The following is a 16,625-nucleotide window of genomic DNA, read 5'->3' on the forward strand; positions in this document are numbered from 1 at the left end:
GTTTGTGCAGGGGCAGGATTGAAGTTTCGGTCAATCAAGCCAAGCTTTTATATTTCTTCAGCCTCGCAGGAACAATGGTCACGTGAACGTACGTGTCTCGGACGAAGGTTAATTGAAGCTACATAAACATGCATTTGGTTTGCTTGAAGAATTGTATAGATGAAAAATAGCTTCTCCAATATTGGTTAAGATAGGACCGAGCATAATCTCGAAAATTAGGTCCACTTGAGTAAAAATTGGGTTTGTGACGTCTCGTGAAGTTTGGTCAGCCTTGCGCGAGCTTGAATCCTCATCCGCCGTTTTAATCCACCAGGCATTCCCAAGATACTTTGCTATGGATAACTCTCTGCAAGATATACATGGCCTAAGGGTTGCCGTGGAAGGCTGTGTAAGCTTACAGAAACTCCAGCCTTTGCTAAAACTAACTTAATCGCAGGGCCATGGCACATTGAATGCCATCTACGCCGCAACAGAGAAGGCCTGCGAGGAGAGGGGCTGGCCAAATGTTGACTTGTTGATCATTGGGGGAGATTTCCAGGTTAATATTCCGATTTAGCTTATCTGTAATTGATCTGACAAGTCTAGGCTGTTCGAAATGTCCTCGACCTGACTGTCATGTCAGTCCCCGCTAGATTTCGGGAACTGGGCGACTTCCACGAATACTACAGCGGCATTCGCAAAGCCCCTTATCTGACAATATTCGTTGGAGGCAATCATGAAGCAAGTAGTCATTTGTGGGAACTTTACTATGGTGGCTGGGTGGCACCGAACATCTATTATATGGGAGCCGCCAACGTGATGCGACTCGGCCCTTTGCGCATATCAGGTATGTCTGGGATATGGAAGGGGTACAACTACAACAAGAGTCACCACGAGCGGTTGCCATATAACCAAGATGATATCAAGTCTATATATCATATCCGAGAGCTGGATGTTCGGAAACTATTGCAAGTACGGACACAAGTTGATATCGGTATCAGCCACGATTGGCCGAGAGCAATCGAGAATCATGGCAATGCTAAAGCTCTATGGAGAATGAAACCAGATTTTGAGAAAGAATCTAGAGATGGGACGCTTGGTAGCCAGGCTGCTACATATGTTCTTGACCGACTACGTCCCCCGTATTGGTTCGCGGCGCATATGCATTGCAAATTTGCTGCGACCAAGATCTACAAGGACGAGACTGCAGATTCTACGCCACAAACAATCGCAACACCAGCAGCTGCGGCCACTGATAATATCGTCCCAACCGCAACAAAGAATGAAGAAGAGATAGACCTCGACATGGACGATGACGACGAGCCTCCTGCACCCGCACCAAAACCAGAAGTGGCCCCAGCTACCACAAAGCCTACCGACTCCATTTCCGACGACCTCCGTGCCCTCCTCCCTGCATCATTTTCCCGCCCTGCTCCCTCTTCTCGCTTGCCGCCTGGCCAACCAGTCCCCGAAACCATTTTCAATAGCACCGTCCGCTTCCTCGCTCTCGACAAATGCCTCCCAGGCCGCAAATTCCTCCAATTACTCGAAGTTTCGGCCTCCTCGCCTCCAGCGCCGAATTATCCCCCTCTATCCGCCGAGAGCGGCGCTGATGGATCTACCGGGGCGTCTGGCTGGCCTCGGTACCATTTATCGTACGACCCAGAGTGGCTCGCCATCACACGGGCCTTCTCACCGTCATTGGTCCTCGGTGATCGTGATGCTCGGCCGCCTTCTGATTTAGGCGAAGAAAAATACAGGGAGCTTATCAAGGCAGAAGAGGTGTGGGTTGAAGAGAACATCGTTAAGAAGGGGAAGCTACAGGTGCCCGAGAATTTCGTCATCACGGCGCCAGTGCAAGATGGTGTCCCTCCAACGCTTAATATCAGTGAGCAGCCGAAGGAATATAATAACCCCCAGATGGTGGCGTATTGTGAGTTGTTGGGAATCGAAAATAAGTTCTTTGCGACGGATGAGGAAAAGGAGGCGAGGGCCGCAAAAGGGCCGGCGCCTGCAGAAGTGAGGAGGGATGGGTTTGGTGGCGGGAGAGGTGGAGGCGGTGGACGTAGAGGTGGTCGAGGGAGAGGCGGTGGATTTGGTGGGAATAGAGGTAGAGGAGGTGATGGTGGCAGGGGGAGAGGGAGGGGCTATTGAGAAGAGAGATCATGGGTTTTTTGGAGGAGGAAATACAATGCCATCAAGGATGTAAGTGTATGGCAAAAGCACCAGCTTTACTTTACTGTAGCTAGCTTAGAATATACCCCAACTAATAAAGCCGAGGCTATTGCATAGCTACGACTTCAACTTTGCTTTGGGACGTATATGTTCTGCCATCAGCTATGCACATCCGACTCATGTAAGGCTCAGTGGGATGCAATGTTGTGATGGGTGTATGTACATTCTATATCCTCATCGTGCAACCTGGAAATATATCTCCAACCCGTTGCAGCACAAGGTCTCTAAAACATATCTCGCCTATCTATCATTTGAAGTTGCCATAAATCTATTTGAATATAGCAAAGAAATATATCCCCAGCAAGAAAAGTCCAGGCCCCGTAGAAATCGTAGGGCCGGCCAGAAAAGAGGGACCGGATTTTATAATTTTTTATAATTATCCGTACTCAATGTACCATCATCTTTAGACGTCAACCTCAAGGAGAGAGTTAGGAGAACGCATATGCTCAGATGGGATGTTTTGTGGACATAAGTCCAGCTTGGTTCGCCTCATTCGGCGATAACAGACACATGATCGGGAGATGTGCGAATGGTTGTAAAGTATTGTTCATTGAATCTATTTGTAAGGTAGTAAAAAAGACAGAAATGGAAAGGAATGTATCCCCTGGAATAAGGTCCTTCTTCTATACTCGGCTTTCTGCAAGCCTGGAAGAGAACAGAATTAGAGGGAGTTATGTTTCTTCCATCATCTATAGACGTTCATGCTCATGGAAGAGTGGAGAAGAACGCATATGCTCAAATGGATGTCGAGCACCAAGCTCGTACACTTCATCTCACCCCGTAAAACATACCAGAATTTTGAAATTGTACTTGTATTAATAGTCGTCTGTAGTACAGTTGCGTCCTACTTCTCGGACGGTTTATGCGCCATGGCAACCTGTCGAACGCCAGCCTCCATCCCAGATGCTCCAGCCCGCCATCTATCGTATATCATTACATGAGGTCATTAGAAGTAATGGCTGGTTCAAGCTGCAACAACACGTTAGCTGATAAGATAATTCGAGGGGACATGAAGACTCACTGTCCAGATAATCCGCCGCCATCAGCAGCTCCAAACACAACTCTGGAGGAATATGCATATCCTTCACCCCATCCCTATCCCGATTGACGTAGTTATAGTAAAAGTACTCTGCGACCTTCTCAAGGACTATGCCACTGTAGTAACCAACAACCGTCAGCATCTGCCTCTATCGATCCCACAACCCACGCACTCGCACAAGGGCAGGTGGCAGAAAAGGCCTCAGATCAAGTGTAATGGCATCTCATCCAGCCCCCATAATCCTCATCCTCCGTGCGAGGCAGAAAGAGGGTCTGTAAGAGCTCAAATAGCTTCTTCATCACCGACCCGACAGTCTCCTCACCCACCTTACTCCAGCAGCACAAACGTAGGGTATTTACCTGATTTCCTCAAACACGCATCTATTCTTCACGCTCTCCTCAAATCCACCTGCCCGCCGTCAGTCCGTTCCCAGTGTCTTGTATAGCAAAAAAAAGCAACGCAACGCGTGCGTGTGTGGTGGACTGGACCTACTCTTCGGATCCAGCATCCGGCGAATGGCGCCGCTGATGCAGGCAGCCTCGCGGAGAACGACGAACTCGAAGCCGTCGTAGCTCACCAGCGTCACCCATCTGCTCAGCTGCTTTTCGCTCGAGTCTGCCATTTTTCTTGTCCTGTGGCTTTGGGGGGTTGGAGGTGCGAAGGGAGTGGAATTCTCTGCGTGTGGGAGCTTGGAGGTTGATGTGGGGATGTTCCAAGAGGCTTGGTATTAGGTTGGTGAGGAGCCTAGCGGCCGCGTTGATTTGATGTCACGTGAATGTTTCTGATATTGGGCCACAGCAACGACTTCCATCGGCCATCATATATATATCTTGAATTAAGGGACTATTATCCGGTCTTGATATCATTCTGAAGTTGAGAATTTATAATCATGCCCCGCCCCGTCATCACCCGCCAAGGAACTAGGTTCTACCGGTCTCTGAGAAAGGCATTTTCATCTGTGGGAACTGACAAAACCCCTATTAAGCATGTTATTATCACCGGAGCTTCGGGTGGAATTGGCAGAGCCATAGCATCACGTTTTGCATCAGAGGGCGCAAAATGCACTCTGATTGGGCGAACGGAGTCAAAGCTTCAAGCATCCCTCAGGGAGCTATCAACTCTGAGAGACCACCGGATTGTGGTTGGAGATGTGGGAAAAGAGGCATTTTGGAAAGATCTCGCAAAGAAAATGGTAAGTGACAAGGAATGAGCAGATGGAATATAGCGCTGATGCAATATAGAAGGAGGATAAGGACCATTGCGATGTTCTGGTTAATGCAGCGGGAATAACGCACTATTCGCTGTTGGTCCGGACGCCGGCGGCGACAGTGGATGAGGTTATTGATACGAATCTGAGAGGCACCATTTTGGGATGCCAGCATATGATCAAGGACATGATGAGGAAGAAGACAGGCACGTTCAAGTCATGTGCTTCGCAGAGCCCCTCATACTAACGGGATTATGTGACAGGCTGTATTATCAACATCGCATCTCTACTCGGAGTCAAGGGTGGCAGAGGAAGCTCTGTTTATGCTGCTTCAAAGGCAGGGGTTTTAGGTAAGTCACCACCCAGCGAATGTCATTGCCAAACTATTCTAACATTTCCAGGATTCACAAGAGCTCTAGCCGCAGAAGCAGGGCCATCAGGCGTCCGCGTAAACGCCGTTGTGCCCGGCTACATAGAAACCGAGATGACATCAGGTACGAGCAATTATTCTTCATTAATTCTTAAGTTATCCTCCTCCTACAGGCGGGGTATATCTGACTACCAGTGGCTAATATACATATCCAGGCATGGAGCCTGCCCTTTTTGAGTCCACTAAGAACGCCATACCCCTGCAACGTTTCGGTACCGCCGAAGAGGTTGCTGATGCCGCTTTCTTCCTAGCCGCTAACCAGTATGCCAATAACTGCACCCTCAACCTTGATGGAGGTCTGAGTGCGGTATGAATAAGCCAGGCTCGCCATGTGCTGGGAGATGCTGGAACACGTCTCAATAATCACCAATATTGACGTGTGGTTCAGTCATCATCAATGATGATGGCGCCGTCGTCCGCGCTGTCTAAAACGATAATATCATCCTCTGCCTCCTTGAGCTTCCCACGCTTGGCTTCAGGGCCGGCTTCTCCAAGCTCATCTGCCCCTCTCTTCGTCCCTGCCACCGGACCAGGAGAGGCTTTAGGCGCCTCACCGTTGGTGATGGCCTCTTTATTCCCGACATCACCATTCGTGGCTTCAGTTGGGGGTGGAACCACCCGTGGCCGTCTGGGTATGGAAATCGGCTGCTCGCTATCGACGGCTGTGGGGAGTGCGCTAATTGGCTTTGCGTCAGTCGGCGTTGCAGTCCCCTGAACGCTGAGAACAAGGTTGACTCTCGGGTCCTCTTCATCCTCGTCAATGACTGTGAGGAAGCTGTCCTCCTTGATTCCGAGCTCGCTCAGTTTCTTCTCGAGGTTTTCAGTCTCATCCACATCGTACAGCAAGCCTGCTTCATTGCTGACCACGAACTCTTCGCCATATCCGAGCTGGACGCGCAAGAAGTCCTCTACCAGATCATTCAGCGTAGCCCTTGATAAGTCTACTAGGAGCCTGGTTTGCGCAACACTACAAACGGGACAGTCTGGATTTGGTTTCCGGGTCTTCTCATAGGCCATGAGGCGCTCGGATGCGAAAGGTGATAGGAAGATTTCTTTTGTGCTCGAGTAATCGCCACGGAGGACTTTGAAGGATTGCAATACGCAGAGACCTGCGACAATTGCATTTGTTGTGGCAATAGCCGGAATAATGTTGCCCGCCATTTGCTTGGTATCAAATCGAGACTTGGTCTCGATCCCGAAGATGATGGATCGGATATTCGCGGTAGCGGTGACAAAGTCGAGGGTATCTTCGTCATCCTTGTCAAATATAATTGTTGGCTCTGCGGAGTTTCCATCGGACGCGGCCTTCAGCTCCTTCATGCGTTTACTTAGACGATTTAAACTATACATGTTAGTCTTGTAGATAGGACTGGTGTTGAATGTATACATACCTGTCTTTGAAGACAATCAAATTTTCTTCCAGAGACCAAGGCTTCTGATCATTTTTAAGAACCGCTTCTTTTGACTCCTCCAGAGGTGTGGCGGCAGCAGCCACAGTGTCATACTCCAGTGGATCTGGCTTCCTCCTTGTCGTCCACATCTCCTCCATCGACCTCAGCCGTGTGATATCCTCATTGAACACCTTATTGAAGAGTAGTTTTGGAAAGTCGTCAGTGCCCATAGAATCTCTAATATTTTTCAATGCCTGAGCCTCCTGTCGTAGCTTCTCGATCTCCTTCGCATTCTCCGAGTCCTGTGAATGGTCCATCTCCTCGGAGTCTATCTCCGTGGCTCCAAACACCTCACTCAACAGGTAGCTCTTGCCCCAAACAATACAGTGTATCGGCTGACTGGGTGTACTCCTGATTGTGCATACTGGGTAGCTCTTGGGTGTAACTTTCGCGGTGCAGTCGTAGCATGCAGTGATTCCCTTTTTGATGACCTGCACTTGACCATTGAAACCCGTGGTTCCACTCTCGATCAGCGGTACATCAGCCGCAAGGCACATTTTGTTAACATGGCGGCGGGCATCAAGGTTATCGAGCGCATTGAAGACGATAGTAAAGGTTTTGAACCAGTCGATGTTGAACTGGGCATCTTTGATATTGGCGTGGTATGATTCGAGTTTGACAGCTGGATTAAACCTTTGCGCAACCTCCTTCGCAACCTAGAGTCACAGTTAGCAGTGCTTTTAAAACGGATAGACCAGAGGCGGGGGAGACGAACCAGAGCTTTGGACTTTTTGATGTGCTCATGACGGAAGAGGAACTGGCGGTTCAGGTTGCTGAGGTCGATGGTATCAAGGTCCACGATGTGTATTTCGCCATAACCGGTGAGGAGTAGGTTCTTGAGAAGCTCGCAGCCGATGCCTCCGGCTCCTACCATCAGGATTCGTGCCTATAGTTGGGATATCAGCCTGGTTCGTTGCAGGGTAACAGGAAGGGTCCATGATGGCTCAAGCAGGCGCATGTCGCATCATTCGCAAAGATTGCGCAGTGAGAAGTACAGGCCAGAGGCTGCACTCACTCAATACACTCCCTAAAGGCCAAGACGACTCTGTTGGTCATGAAGAATAGAGAAGGCTCGGCTTACCTGCTTGACATCATTATTCAAGGGCTTACCCAGCGCCTGCTGGTTGTAATGGTCGCGGGCCATGTCTGCGTCAATTGACAAGAGAGTGAATATTGTACATCTGATATTAAAAAGGAAAGTCCAACGGAGAACCCAAAGGATAGAAATATAAAAGCGTGACGAAGCGAAGGGGTGAAGGGTAAAGAAACAAAATATTGACTTGTCGCAGGAACTGATGAGGTTCGTCGCAAAGCGCGGCTGGATGGAGACCGACGTCAAACCGATTAGTGTAAGTACCCACCACGCGTTTTTTTGGTGGTATGGTACTTGTGGTAAGTCTGGTACTTTACGCGACTGGGGCGCGTGGGCTAGTGGGATACGATTGAATCGTCCCCAATGTTTCTGGGGGACAATTCACCCGGTTCCATGCGAGTGGTGGCCAGATCCCACCGGATGCTACGACGTGCAGCCGGAAGTATCTTTGTACTGTTCTATACAGTGTTCTACACAGTAATTTAGTTGGGAGCCGCCAGGTCAGGTACCTGGCCATGCATACACAGTACCTGTCGATGTTTCCTTTTGTCGCATGCAGTGAACTTCAAGGCTCCAAACTTCATTTTATTCCTATAAATTCCCTACTGTATGTATTTTGATGGCTGAAGCGTATCATCCCTTGCTTTCAACTCATAAGTATGCACATTCCAAGTACAGAACTATTCAAAACAACGAGTAAATTCCAATTAATATACCAGACTCCAAGCCTTTGTACTAAGGTTTGGCGCGTGCGCCAGATAAGTGGTTCCCTACCAAACGTGCGGTGTGGCCGATAACAACCTCCAAAATTCTTTATCAGTATTATTTCTCAATCTACCCCTTGCAGCAGCTCAGAGAAGTAGCAAGCACACCTTACATCTTTCCTACAGAATCAAGCTGAAAAATCTGTTCACAATCCTTGTGCCTTTTCTAACAAAATTTTCTCATAATGTCGGACGACGAAGCCGACCCAGAGCTCCTGGCGCTCCTCCGTCAACACCTCATGGGGGCGCAACCTGACCCCAGCGTGCCTGAGACACGTGTGCTCGATGGAGCAAAGTATGTCACCGATAATTCCATAGATGTGGCCCTTGACATGCGGAGCACCAAGGCGGCCGCCGCCATGATCTACGAGCAGATGCAGAAGAAGAAGTACTGCACCTCGACCTGGTCCTCACATGAGCTGCATCCCAAGACCAAGGATGAAAAGACGGTGGCGTTTATTTTTACCATGGATTTACTCAATTTTTCTTTTTGGTCTGATAGGTGCTCCGAAGAGAGGTTTGCCATTGAATACAAGGGCAAGAAGTGGACGGGGTATTGGAGCTTGGTTGCCGCTATTAATCGTGCGCTCGATGAAGGTTGGCATCTTCCTCCCCCTTGCTTGATCTTGGGACCCGTGCTTATGAATGACCAGATATACCGATCACTAGTTCAGACTACTGGCAGAGTGAGGATGAGTTGACTGAGGAAAAGATGAAGTATATCTTCAGGTCTGCTACAGACGAGGAGATGCCCATGTTGAAGGAGCGTCTGGCGTGCCTCCGGGAGGCAGGGCAAGTGCTCTACGAGGTATGACACAATTGGAAATGAAATCGTAAATTCTGCTAACTTTATTCTCCAGAAATATAACTGCAGTTTCCTGAACTGCATAGAAGCGGCAGACCAGTCCGCAGCGGCTCTAGTCAACATCCTGGCCGATGATTTTAGGTGTTTCCGGGACGAAGTGCGGTTCGAGGGCCGCAAGACCGTCCGGATCCTCAAGCGCGCGCAGATCCTCGTGGCTGATCTATGGGCATGTTTTGACGGCCTCGACTACGGGGAATTTTACGATATAGACAAGATAACCATGTTTGCTGATTATAGGATTCCGCAAATATTGAACTCGTTAGGCTGTATGCAGTACAGTCCGTTATTAGAGACTACCCTGCGGAAGAAGAAGTTGATTGAGACGGGGCATTCGTGGGAGGTGCAGATCAGAGGTATGTTTGGAAAATATGTCGTTATGCCCGAGCTGTTGCTGATAGATTACAGGTTGCAGTATTTGGTGTGTAGAGCTCATCAGGAAAGAGATTCTCAGGCGGCATCCAGACACGGAAATAAATGCCATATTAATAGACTTCTTCCTCTACGATACGGCGAAAGAGCAGGAGAAGATAGAGCTGGAGAGGGAGAAGGTAGACGACGAAGGCGCTTTACCCCATCACCGCACGCGCGCTATTTGGTACTGAGCCATATTTTCGAAATTCATCAGTTTTAGACCATTCGAACCAGAAGAGAAAAGTTTTTAGACTAAATTTAATTATTTTGCTGGTCCGTCGATGCCTTCTATACACGCCTAAATCAAACATGCTCCCCAATGTAATATTAATTCGGCCAGGAACCCAAGCCCCTATACCTGACTTCATACTTCACCAGATTTTCGAAGTCCTGTGCAAGAATACCAAGGGTAGGAAGCCCTACAACCCGTTCAGTGCCATCCACCTCAGCCACAATCGCCGGTAACACATATCTGAATTTCGAGGCTTTCAGAGGCAGTAGCAGCTTTTCCCGCTGTTCCAGCTGCTCCATAAATTTCGTTCCTTTAAGTTTATGCACATCCTCTGCCTGAAACGGCCGTAGAGATATGTTTGTGGACGTCAGATTCAAAATGCGGATCCAGAACCGGCCATCAAATAGCTTCCAGGAATCATTATCTCTCCAATATGCCTCTTCGTCTTTTCCCTGGAATGGTATAAAGTCTAGACGAGGCTCTTTGCCCCTCTTAAACGGCTGCGGCCTGATAATCCAGTGCCGGTTCGCTATCTGTTGATGGGCGAGCGTCGACCCTTCACTTGCCGTCGGGTTGGTATCTGTGTGGCTGGAAAGCAGACGACTGTCATGCGTATGAGAAGGCGCAGGCTCGAACATTACGCCCGCCACAGTAAATGCTTTCCGAGGTGCTGAATCATGTCCTACTTGTGAACCAAGTTCCGGATATATTCGTTGCACCGCAGTACTCAATGTCCCAAGGGCAATATTCTCAACGGGAGAGATCAACTGGATAACAGCACGGAGCCACCAACTTGCATCCTCGAACTCGGTGCTGGAAATTCCGGCCGAGCCCTTGGCGTTATATTCCATATCCAAAGGCTCAAAATAAACCGAGCAATATGGCACACTGGGCTCAAACTTTAAGATCTGAACTTTCTGAGCAAAGGACTTGTTGCGCCTTTCCACGTCCCTGTCCCTGTTTTCCTGTAGCCTTTTGGCTAGTGCAAGAATAGAAGGCTTTTGAAGCGCCACGGGGAGCTTATTGTTCGCATAGATATGGCGGATTGCATTTCTCATGGTGAGCGTCGGATCTGCATTTGTGTTGTCCTCAAACCAAGACATGCCGTTGGCTTCACATGTATCCCTGAGCTCTTGTTTGGTAAAGCATAAGAGAGGGCGGTAGACTTTGATTCCGCCGGATTCTATCCGCATGTCTAAAGAGGACGTGGTATCGTCTGATGAGTCCAAAGAACGAGACTTGTTCAAGTCCATTCCACTACCAAACTTAATTTGGCTGGCGGGCGCCGAAGCATCAACTACACCACTCTGGTGTACGCCATAGATTCCACGACACTCTGGAATGTCACCAGACAATCGCATTCCGCAAAGACCATCCTTTCGGTGACCATTAATCATCCTCATCAAGACGGTTTCAGCTTGATCATCGCGGTGATGGGCAAGAAAGAGGGATTGGATGCCATGGTCGCGGCATGCCTTCCCCAGAGCTTGAAAGCGGTACGTCCTGGCAAGAGACTCAAAATTTGACGCTTCTTTGGGATTCAGCCCTTCTGGCCATTCGATTTTGAGTACATCCGTGGGAATATCTAATACTGTCAATAAGAGCATTGGGAGCAAGACACAGCCCAACCCACCTTTCTCCCCCAGGATTTTAGCAACGGCATGAGCCTCATCGCCGCTTCCAGCGCGGACTTTATGGTCTACGACGAAGGCACGGAATTTAAATCGATCCTTGCTTTGAATTCTAGAGCAGAGAGAGGCCAGGGCCATGGAATCCACGCCACCGCTGATTGCCAGACCTGAAACTTGTTAGACTTTGGTGATCAAGCATTTGAATAGCATGGAAGTGAGATACCAATTGTCAATGGCTTGCAAGGCTTTCCATTTGTATTCTCGGTGACTAGACTTTATTAGTTGTAAACTTTGTATTAATTCTTATTGAGTTTCATACGCTGATTCAGTCCCTTGTGGTTCAGCTGCTGCAAGCTCGCAATAAATCTATCCAGGCTGATGGCAGCAGCCCCACGACCACTCCATCCTGTTCGATGTAGGACCCCCACCATTCCAGCATTATCCCCTCAATTCTATCATAGCTCCACTTCGGTGTTCGCCATACTGCGGCGGGATGCGTGCATGCCTAAACACTGTCGCGTGCTGATGTCCGGGATATCGCGTTTGGCGGCTATCGATAACCCGGCATCCCCACAATCGTCATGGGCTCCCGAGATAAATTTACAGTGCACGCTCTCCCCCTTCCTCAACAACTCATGAGGGCTACGGCCTTCCTCCCCTTCACAATTCAACCTAGTCACTCATTCCCCCTCCTCCCCCGCCCACCAAATCACCGAAAATGTCGACCTCAACAAATACCTCCTTCACCTCCGCCCTCTTCTCCGGCGCCCTAGCAGGCACCACAGTCGACCTCTCCCTCTACCCCCTCGACACCCTTAAAACCCGTCTCCAATCCCCCCTCGGCTTCCGCGCCGCCGGCGGCTTCCACGGCATCTACGCCGGCGTCGGCTCCGCCATCGTCGGCTCCGCCCCCGGCGCATCCCTCTTCTTCGTAACCTACGAAAACACCAAATCCTTCCTCTCCTCGCGGCGCATCGCGCGCGACGCCCTCGACCCCGCCTCCCCCGCAGCACACGAATGGGAAGCCCCGATGGAACACATGATGGCCGCGTCGCTGGGCGAGATCGCCGCATGCGCAGTCCGCGTGCCGACGGAGGTGGTGAAGCAGCGCACGCAGGCGCGGCAGTTCCCGTCGTCGCTGGCGGCGCTGTCGTCGATTCTGAGCCAGCGCGCGGCCATTGGGGTGCCGGGTGTGTGGAGGGAGTTGTATCGCGGGTGGAGTATTACGATTTTCCGCGAGGTGCCGTTTACGGTTATCCAGTTCCCGTTGTGGGAGGCGATGAAGAAGTGGAGGTTGAGGACTACGGGGAGGGATGGGGGGAGGGGGAAGATTAGGGCGTGGGAGAGTGGGTTGGCGGGGAGTATGGCGGGGGCGACGGCGGCGGGGATTACGACGCCGTTGGATGTGCTGAAGACGAGGATGATGCTGGCGAAGGAGAAGACGGGGATGTTTGTCCTGGCGAGGCAGATATTGAGAGACGGTGGACCCATGGCCTTCTTTTCTGGGATCGGGCCAAGGGTTATGTGGATTAGCATTGGAGGCGCTATCTTCTTGGGAAGCTACCAGTGGGCATATAATGCGTTGGAAGGGAAGGCAGTACAAAAGCGAGAGGAGGCGATATGAGAATCAGGTGGGATATGTGTATAGTTGTATCATTATTGGGCGGGAATGCATATAGATGGCGCAAGCAATGATAGGAATAGCATTGAGGTGATAGTCATTACACGTCCCGCGTCTTTGGCATATAGACATGATAAGTAGCTCTCCCCAAGATCAGGGAGCTAGAACAGGATACACGCCTCTCAAGGCTCTTCAGGTGCAGCGGGGGCCGGAGTTGCTTCAGGAACTGCCGGCGGCTCAGGGCCCTTGTCAAGTTTAAGCTCCTTCCGCCCATTGCTCTTGTAGTACAACATGACATCTGCGCCTCCTTTCCAAATACGCGCTCGAAGTGTGGCCAAAGTCATCGTTACGGGAAGTTTCTATACAAACATTAGTTAAAATGCAAGGATTGCAGAGGGGCATTGTATATACCTGATCATAACAATATAGCTCGAGATATTCTTCTGGCTTCAGGGCATCCGGTTCGGCATTCTCAGGTAAAGCTTCGATGCGTTCAGCGACGTAAGCCAATATTTTCTTAACACGAAGCATTCTGTTTGCGTTCAATCTGCAATTTCTGTGGAGCTATTAGCTTGGATCGGTTTCAGGTGAAAGAGTGACATACCCATCTGGGCCAGCAATGCCAGGAAGTAAGTCCTGCCAGGGCTGAAGGATGAACGATAGCTTCACCGGCTCTTTGAACGGGATCCTATTCTTCAACAGAAGTTCTCCCAACCAGTTAGGCGCTCTTTCGATGATGGCGCTCGCGTCCTCCCCAACTGTGCCTACGGTACCCCGATACAAATCGGCACTTCCTCCAGAAGTCTCCTCCTGGATAATTACAGTAGTCATCGTGGGCGGCTTCAAGACCGGCGCCTCGTTCGGCAAGCTTGGCGTGACTCCGCTTGCCAGTGGCTCATCGGGGAACTCGGTCAGCTGTTTCTCGTATTCGGCGTTTATCTTCTGGATAATACCCGCAAAGCTGTCGTCAGTCTCCTTTTCAGCAGCGTCGGAAGCCTCGGATCCTTCAGATTTCTCGACTTCCACAACTGGTTTCTCCGCGGATGTAGACGTAGAGCGGGCAACCTTCTTGCTACCGAAGGACATCTTGAATTTCTTGCCAAACTTTGATCCAGCCTCCTTCCCATTGGTTTGCTTCTCTGGGTCGGGAGTAGCTTTACCCGCTTCCTGCGTATCGTTTGGTGTCGCTGCGGGTTTAGTCTCGGACGATGCCAACGGGGCACTTGTAAAGTAATCGCCAGTTTTATCGGCCGAACTATGGCTTATTTGAGACTGCAGTTTCTCCAGTTTCGATCCGTCTTCAGACACTGCAGGTAGGCTATTCGGTGCCAGGAGAGGTGTTGCAACAACGATTCCCAAGTTAGGGGTCCCCTGAACATGGTGGCCGTTTCCACGTGGCGTCGAGACGTCGCTATCCCCAGAAGAAAAGGGGTTACCGGTTGGGATCTGCAATCCCGTTGGTGGTGGGTCTCGCGGCCTGGATGCTTTGGCTTTTGCGGTCAGTTCTTTGCGGAGGTCTTCGTCCCTCCTTATAACTTCATCGATGAGCCTAGAAAATATATGCCTCAAAACCCATTTGCCCAGATTTATGCGTTGATCATCACGGTGGGAGATTGGTTCGTCCGTCTGTATCTCATCGGCGTACATCTCCGCATCAAAGCAATTGTACTCTTCCAGTACAACCGCCAACCGGCCCGTTCTAGTATCAATAGAGCACCAAGGTGCAATCGCTTCATTGGTGTTCACTTCAGGCTCTACATCTTCTAGATGTCTCTTCCCAAAAGATTGTATTGGGACGCATTGAAGAAGGTCCCATAGGAGTACATCTCCCGCGGTATCCAATGTTAGAACTCTTCGCCTGTCGTTCATCAACTTGTGTTTCACCAACCCATGCTGGCCTTCGATCGTTTCGGCAGGTAATCCATGGATCGGCTCTATCAGAACAATATCTGGGTCCAAGAGGTCTGCATCTTGCTTGAGGCTCGCAATGGATGTGGTCATAGCATCTCCATCTCTAGCAGCAGCAGCAGCAGGGAAACTTGCTGTGTTCGAAATTCGGAGTATCGATCTAACTGGGATCTCCTTTTTGTCCGTGGAAGTTGCGGTTGGTGGTGACGCAGGTTTCTGCCTTGACGCGGCGCTCGATGTCCGGCGGTGTTTGAATACTTCGGGCAACTGGATGCTATCCCCAGTATCCACATTGGCCCATCTATTGATAGATGAACTAGCAGTAGCAGTCCAGATGTGGTCTCCGTAAGCAATAACCTTGTTCACACCTTCAGTCTCCTGCGCTACAGCCAGCGAGATACCATCGTCCATCTCGCCGTTTGTGTTTCTCACGTCCGTCTTAACGATGAGGCCAGAACGATCAGCAGAATAAAAGGTTCCCAACTCGGGATCGTCGGAAAATAGCGTCCACACACTGTCATTGTGCATCGTGAGGGTATGCATGCATCTGCCAGCAGTCACACTCCATACTTTCACTGTCTGATCCGAACTGGCGGTCATGATCGTGTCGCCGCTCTCGTTAATCAGGATTGACCGGACATTGTCCGTGTGTCCCACGAATTTCGTTATTCGCTGCCCGCTTCTTGGATCCCAGAGGCGCACTATGCTTTCGGGCCCTCCGCTGGCAAGCATGCTGCGGCTGACACTGAGAGCATAGACGGAGCCTTTCTCGCTCTTCTCTTCGCCACTGATCTCAATCTCCAGCTTCTTTCCAGCTCCATTCAGGTCCCAGAGGCAGATCTTTCGATCCAATCCCCCAGACGCAACCCAATCGGCCTGGCTGTTCGGCGTCGCTAGACATTTAACATAGTCTGTGTGCTGTCCGATTGTCTGCGGAGCCTCCGAGTCGTTTGTCAATGGTCGCCATACCCGCACCGTAAGATCCGACGAGGCTGAAACCAACGCTGTGTTGTTTTGCGCGAGCACAATATCGTTCACCCAATGCGTATGGGCCTGTGTCTGAGCTCGGAAAGTCGTCTTCGGCGTGCGTTTGGAGCTCTTGTCCTCCTTGGGATCCTCCGGGGATTCGAATGGGTCCTCAAGGCCGTTGCTGGGTTTGAGGTTGAGATCCAAGTCCCATGCGCAAATGGCTCCATCGCGACCTCCCGAGTATCTATGTTACATCAGCCAAAATGTCGAAGCGCGGTGGTCAAGCAGGCGAGAAGCAAAGTCTCTCAGGACGTACAGTATCGAGTTCTCGCCGTCAACAGCGAGTCCATTCACGCCTAGCCTATGACCGCCTGGCGAATTCGCAAGCGGTAAAACTAGAGAAAAGAATTAGCACTCATGCGCAACATCTAACGAGATATCTCCGGTCGCAAGACAAGTGGCATCGTTGCGTTTGCGGGGTTTTATGTAACCACACTCACCATAGCTAATCCGCTGGCGCACCTTCTTGGCCATCGGTGCTGCTATCAAACAACTATCATACGGCTGTACGCATACACTCGCAACGACACTCTGGGCATATCAATAAGTGAAGTTGTAAGCTGTCACGGTCGGTAAGAATAAGGGTTTCTTGGTGCTTGAGGTTCCGTCATACATTCCCAACAGAAGCTGAGGTTGGTTGTTCTCTTGTGGGTAAGACCCCAGAGTATGGACCCTCATGGTTCGTAATTAGCCCGCAGTCTAGGATCAGTCTAGGATGGGAAGGCAGGCC

At 50.3% G+C, this 16,625-nt stretch overlaps 8 protein-coding genes across 8 annotated transcripts; 4 read left to right on the forward strand and 4 right to left on the reverse strand.

Moving 5' to 3' along the window:
* Window positions 1-147: 147 nt before the first annotated feature.
* Window positions 148-2,133, forward strand: VE01_07842 (uncharacterized protein; the record flags this gene model as incomplete). Its single annotated transcript, XM_018277274.2, has 3 exons — window positions 148-388; window positions 437-538; window positions 586-2,133. The coding sequence occupies exons 1-3, from the start codon at window positions 335-337 to the stop codon at window positions 2,131-2,133; spliced, it is 1,704 nt and encodes a 567-aa protein (XP_018127996.1). The 5' UTR covers window positions 148-334.
* A 1,045-nt stretch (window positions 2,134-3,178) lies between these two features.
* Window positions 3,179-3,875, reverse strand: VE01_07843 (uncharacterized protein; the record flags this gene model as incomplete). The annotated part of the gene is made up of 4 exons (XM_018277275.1): window positions 3,179-3,183; window positions 3,236-3,369; window positions 3,613-3,661; window positions 3,746-3,875. The coding sequence occupies 4 exons, from the start codon at window positions 3,873-3,875 to the stop codon at window positions 3,179-3,181; spliced, it is 318 nt and encodes a 105-aa protein (XP_018127997.1).
* Window positions 3,876-4,060: 185 nt separating this feature from the next.
* On the forward strand, window positions 4,061-6,047 carry VE01_07844 (uncharacterized protein). Its single transcript, XM_059463912.1, has 5 exons — window positions 4,061-4,445; window positions 4,495-4,666; window positions 4,724-4,810; window positions 4,862-4,954; window positions 5,046-6,047. The coding sequence occupies exons 1-5, from the start codon at window positions 4,143-4,145 to the stop codon at window positions 5,201-5,203; spliced, it is 813 nt and encodes a 270-aa protein (XP_059319489.1). The 5' UTR covers window positions 4,061-4,142; the 3' UTR covers window positions 5,204-6,047.
* Window positions 4,776-7,648, reverse strand: UBA2 (E1 ubiquitin-activating protein uba2). Its single transcript, XM_018277277.2, has 4 exons — window positions 7,423-7,648; window positions 7,057-7,227; window positions 6,282-6,997; window positions 4,776-6,232 (listed from the first exon to the last, which is right to left on the reverse strand). Exons 1-4 carry the CDS (start codon window positions 7,483-7,485, stop codon window positions 5,275-5,277), a joined length of 1,908 nt encoding a protein of 635 aa, XP_018127999.1. The 5' UTR covers window positions 7,486-7,648; the 3' UTR covers window positions 4,776-5,274.
* Window positions 7,649-8,046: 398 nt separating this feature from the next.
* Window positions 8,047-9,750, forward strand: VE01_07846 (uncharacterized protein). The gene is made up of 4 exons (XM_018277278.2): window positions 8,047-8,795; window positions 8,852-9,006; window positions 9,059-9,416; window positions 9,469-9,750. The coding sequence occupies exons 1-4, from the start codon at window positions 8,384-8,386 to the stop codon at window positions 9,663-9,665; spliced, it is 1,122 nt and encodes a 373-aa protein (XP_018128000.1). The 5' UTR covers window positions 8,047-8,383; the 3' UTR covers window positions 9,666-9,750.
* VE01_07847 (uncharacterized protein) lies at window positions 9,724-11,908 on the reverse strand. The gene is made up of 4 exons (XM_018277279.2): window positions 11,657-11,908; window positions 11,561-11,605; window positions 11,340-11,504; window positions 9,724-11,291 (listed from the first exon to the last, which is right to left on the reverse strand). The coding sequence occupies exons 1-4, from the start codon at window positions 11,766-11,768 to the stop codon at window positions 9,802-9,804; spliced, it is 1,812 nt and encodes a 603-aa protein (XP_018128001.1). The 5' UTR covers window positions 11,769-11,908; the 3' UTR covers window positions 9,724-9,801.
* Window positions 11,760-13,150, forward strand: PET8 (S-adenosylmethionine transporter). Its single transcript, XM_018277280.2, has one exon. It carries the CDS (start codon window positions 12,056-12,058, stop codon window positions 12,959-12,961), a length of 906 nt encoding a protein of 301 aa, XP_018127992.1. The 5' UTR covers window positions 11,760-12,055; the 3' UTR covers window positions 12,962-13,150.
* VE01_07849 (uncharacterized protein) lies at window positions 12,969-16,583 on the reverse strand. The gene is made up of 5 exons (XM_018277281.2): window positions 16,336-16,583; window positions 16,152-16,230; window positions 13,563-16,079; window positions 13,370-13,514; window positions 12,969-13,317 (listed from the first exon to the last, which is right to left on the reverse strand). Exons 1-5 carry the CDS (start codon window positions 16,367-16,369, stop codon window positions 13,141-13,143), a joined length of 2,952 nt encoding a protein of 983 aa, XP_018127993.1. The 5' UTR covers window positions 16,370-16,583; the 3' UTR covers window positions 12,969-13,140.
* Between the last annotated feature and the right edge of the window lie 42 nt (window positions 16,584-16,625).

The sequence above is a fragment of the Pseudogymnoascus verrucosus genome (assembly GCF_001662655.1).
Source record: "Pseudogymnoascus verrucosus strain UAMH 10579 unplaced genomic scaffold scaffold_40, whole genome shotgun sequence".
Taxonomy (NCBI): Eukaryota; Fungi; Ascomycota; class Leotiomycetes; order Thelebolales; family Thelebolaceae; genus Pseudogymnoascus; species Pseudogymnoascus verrucosus.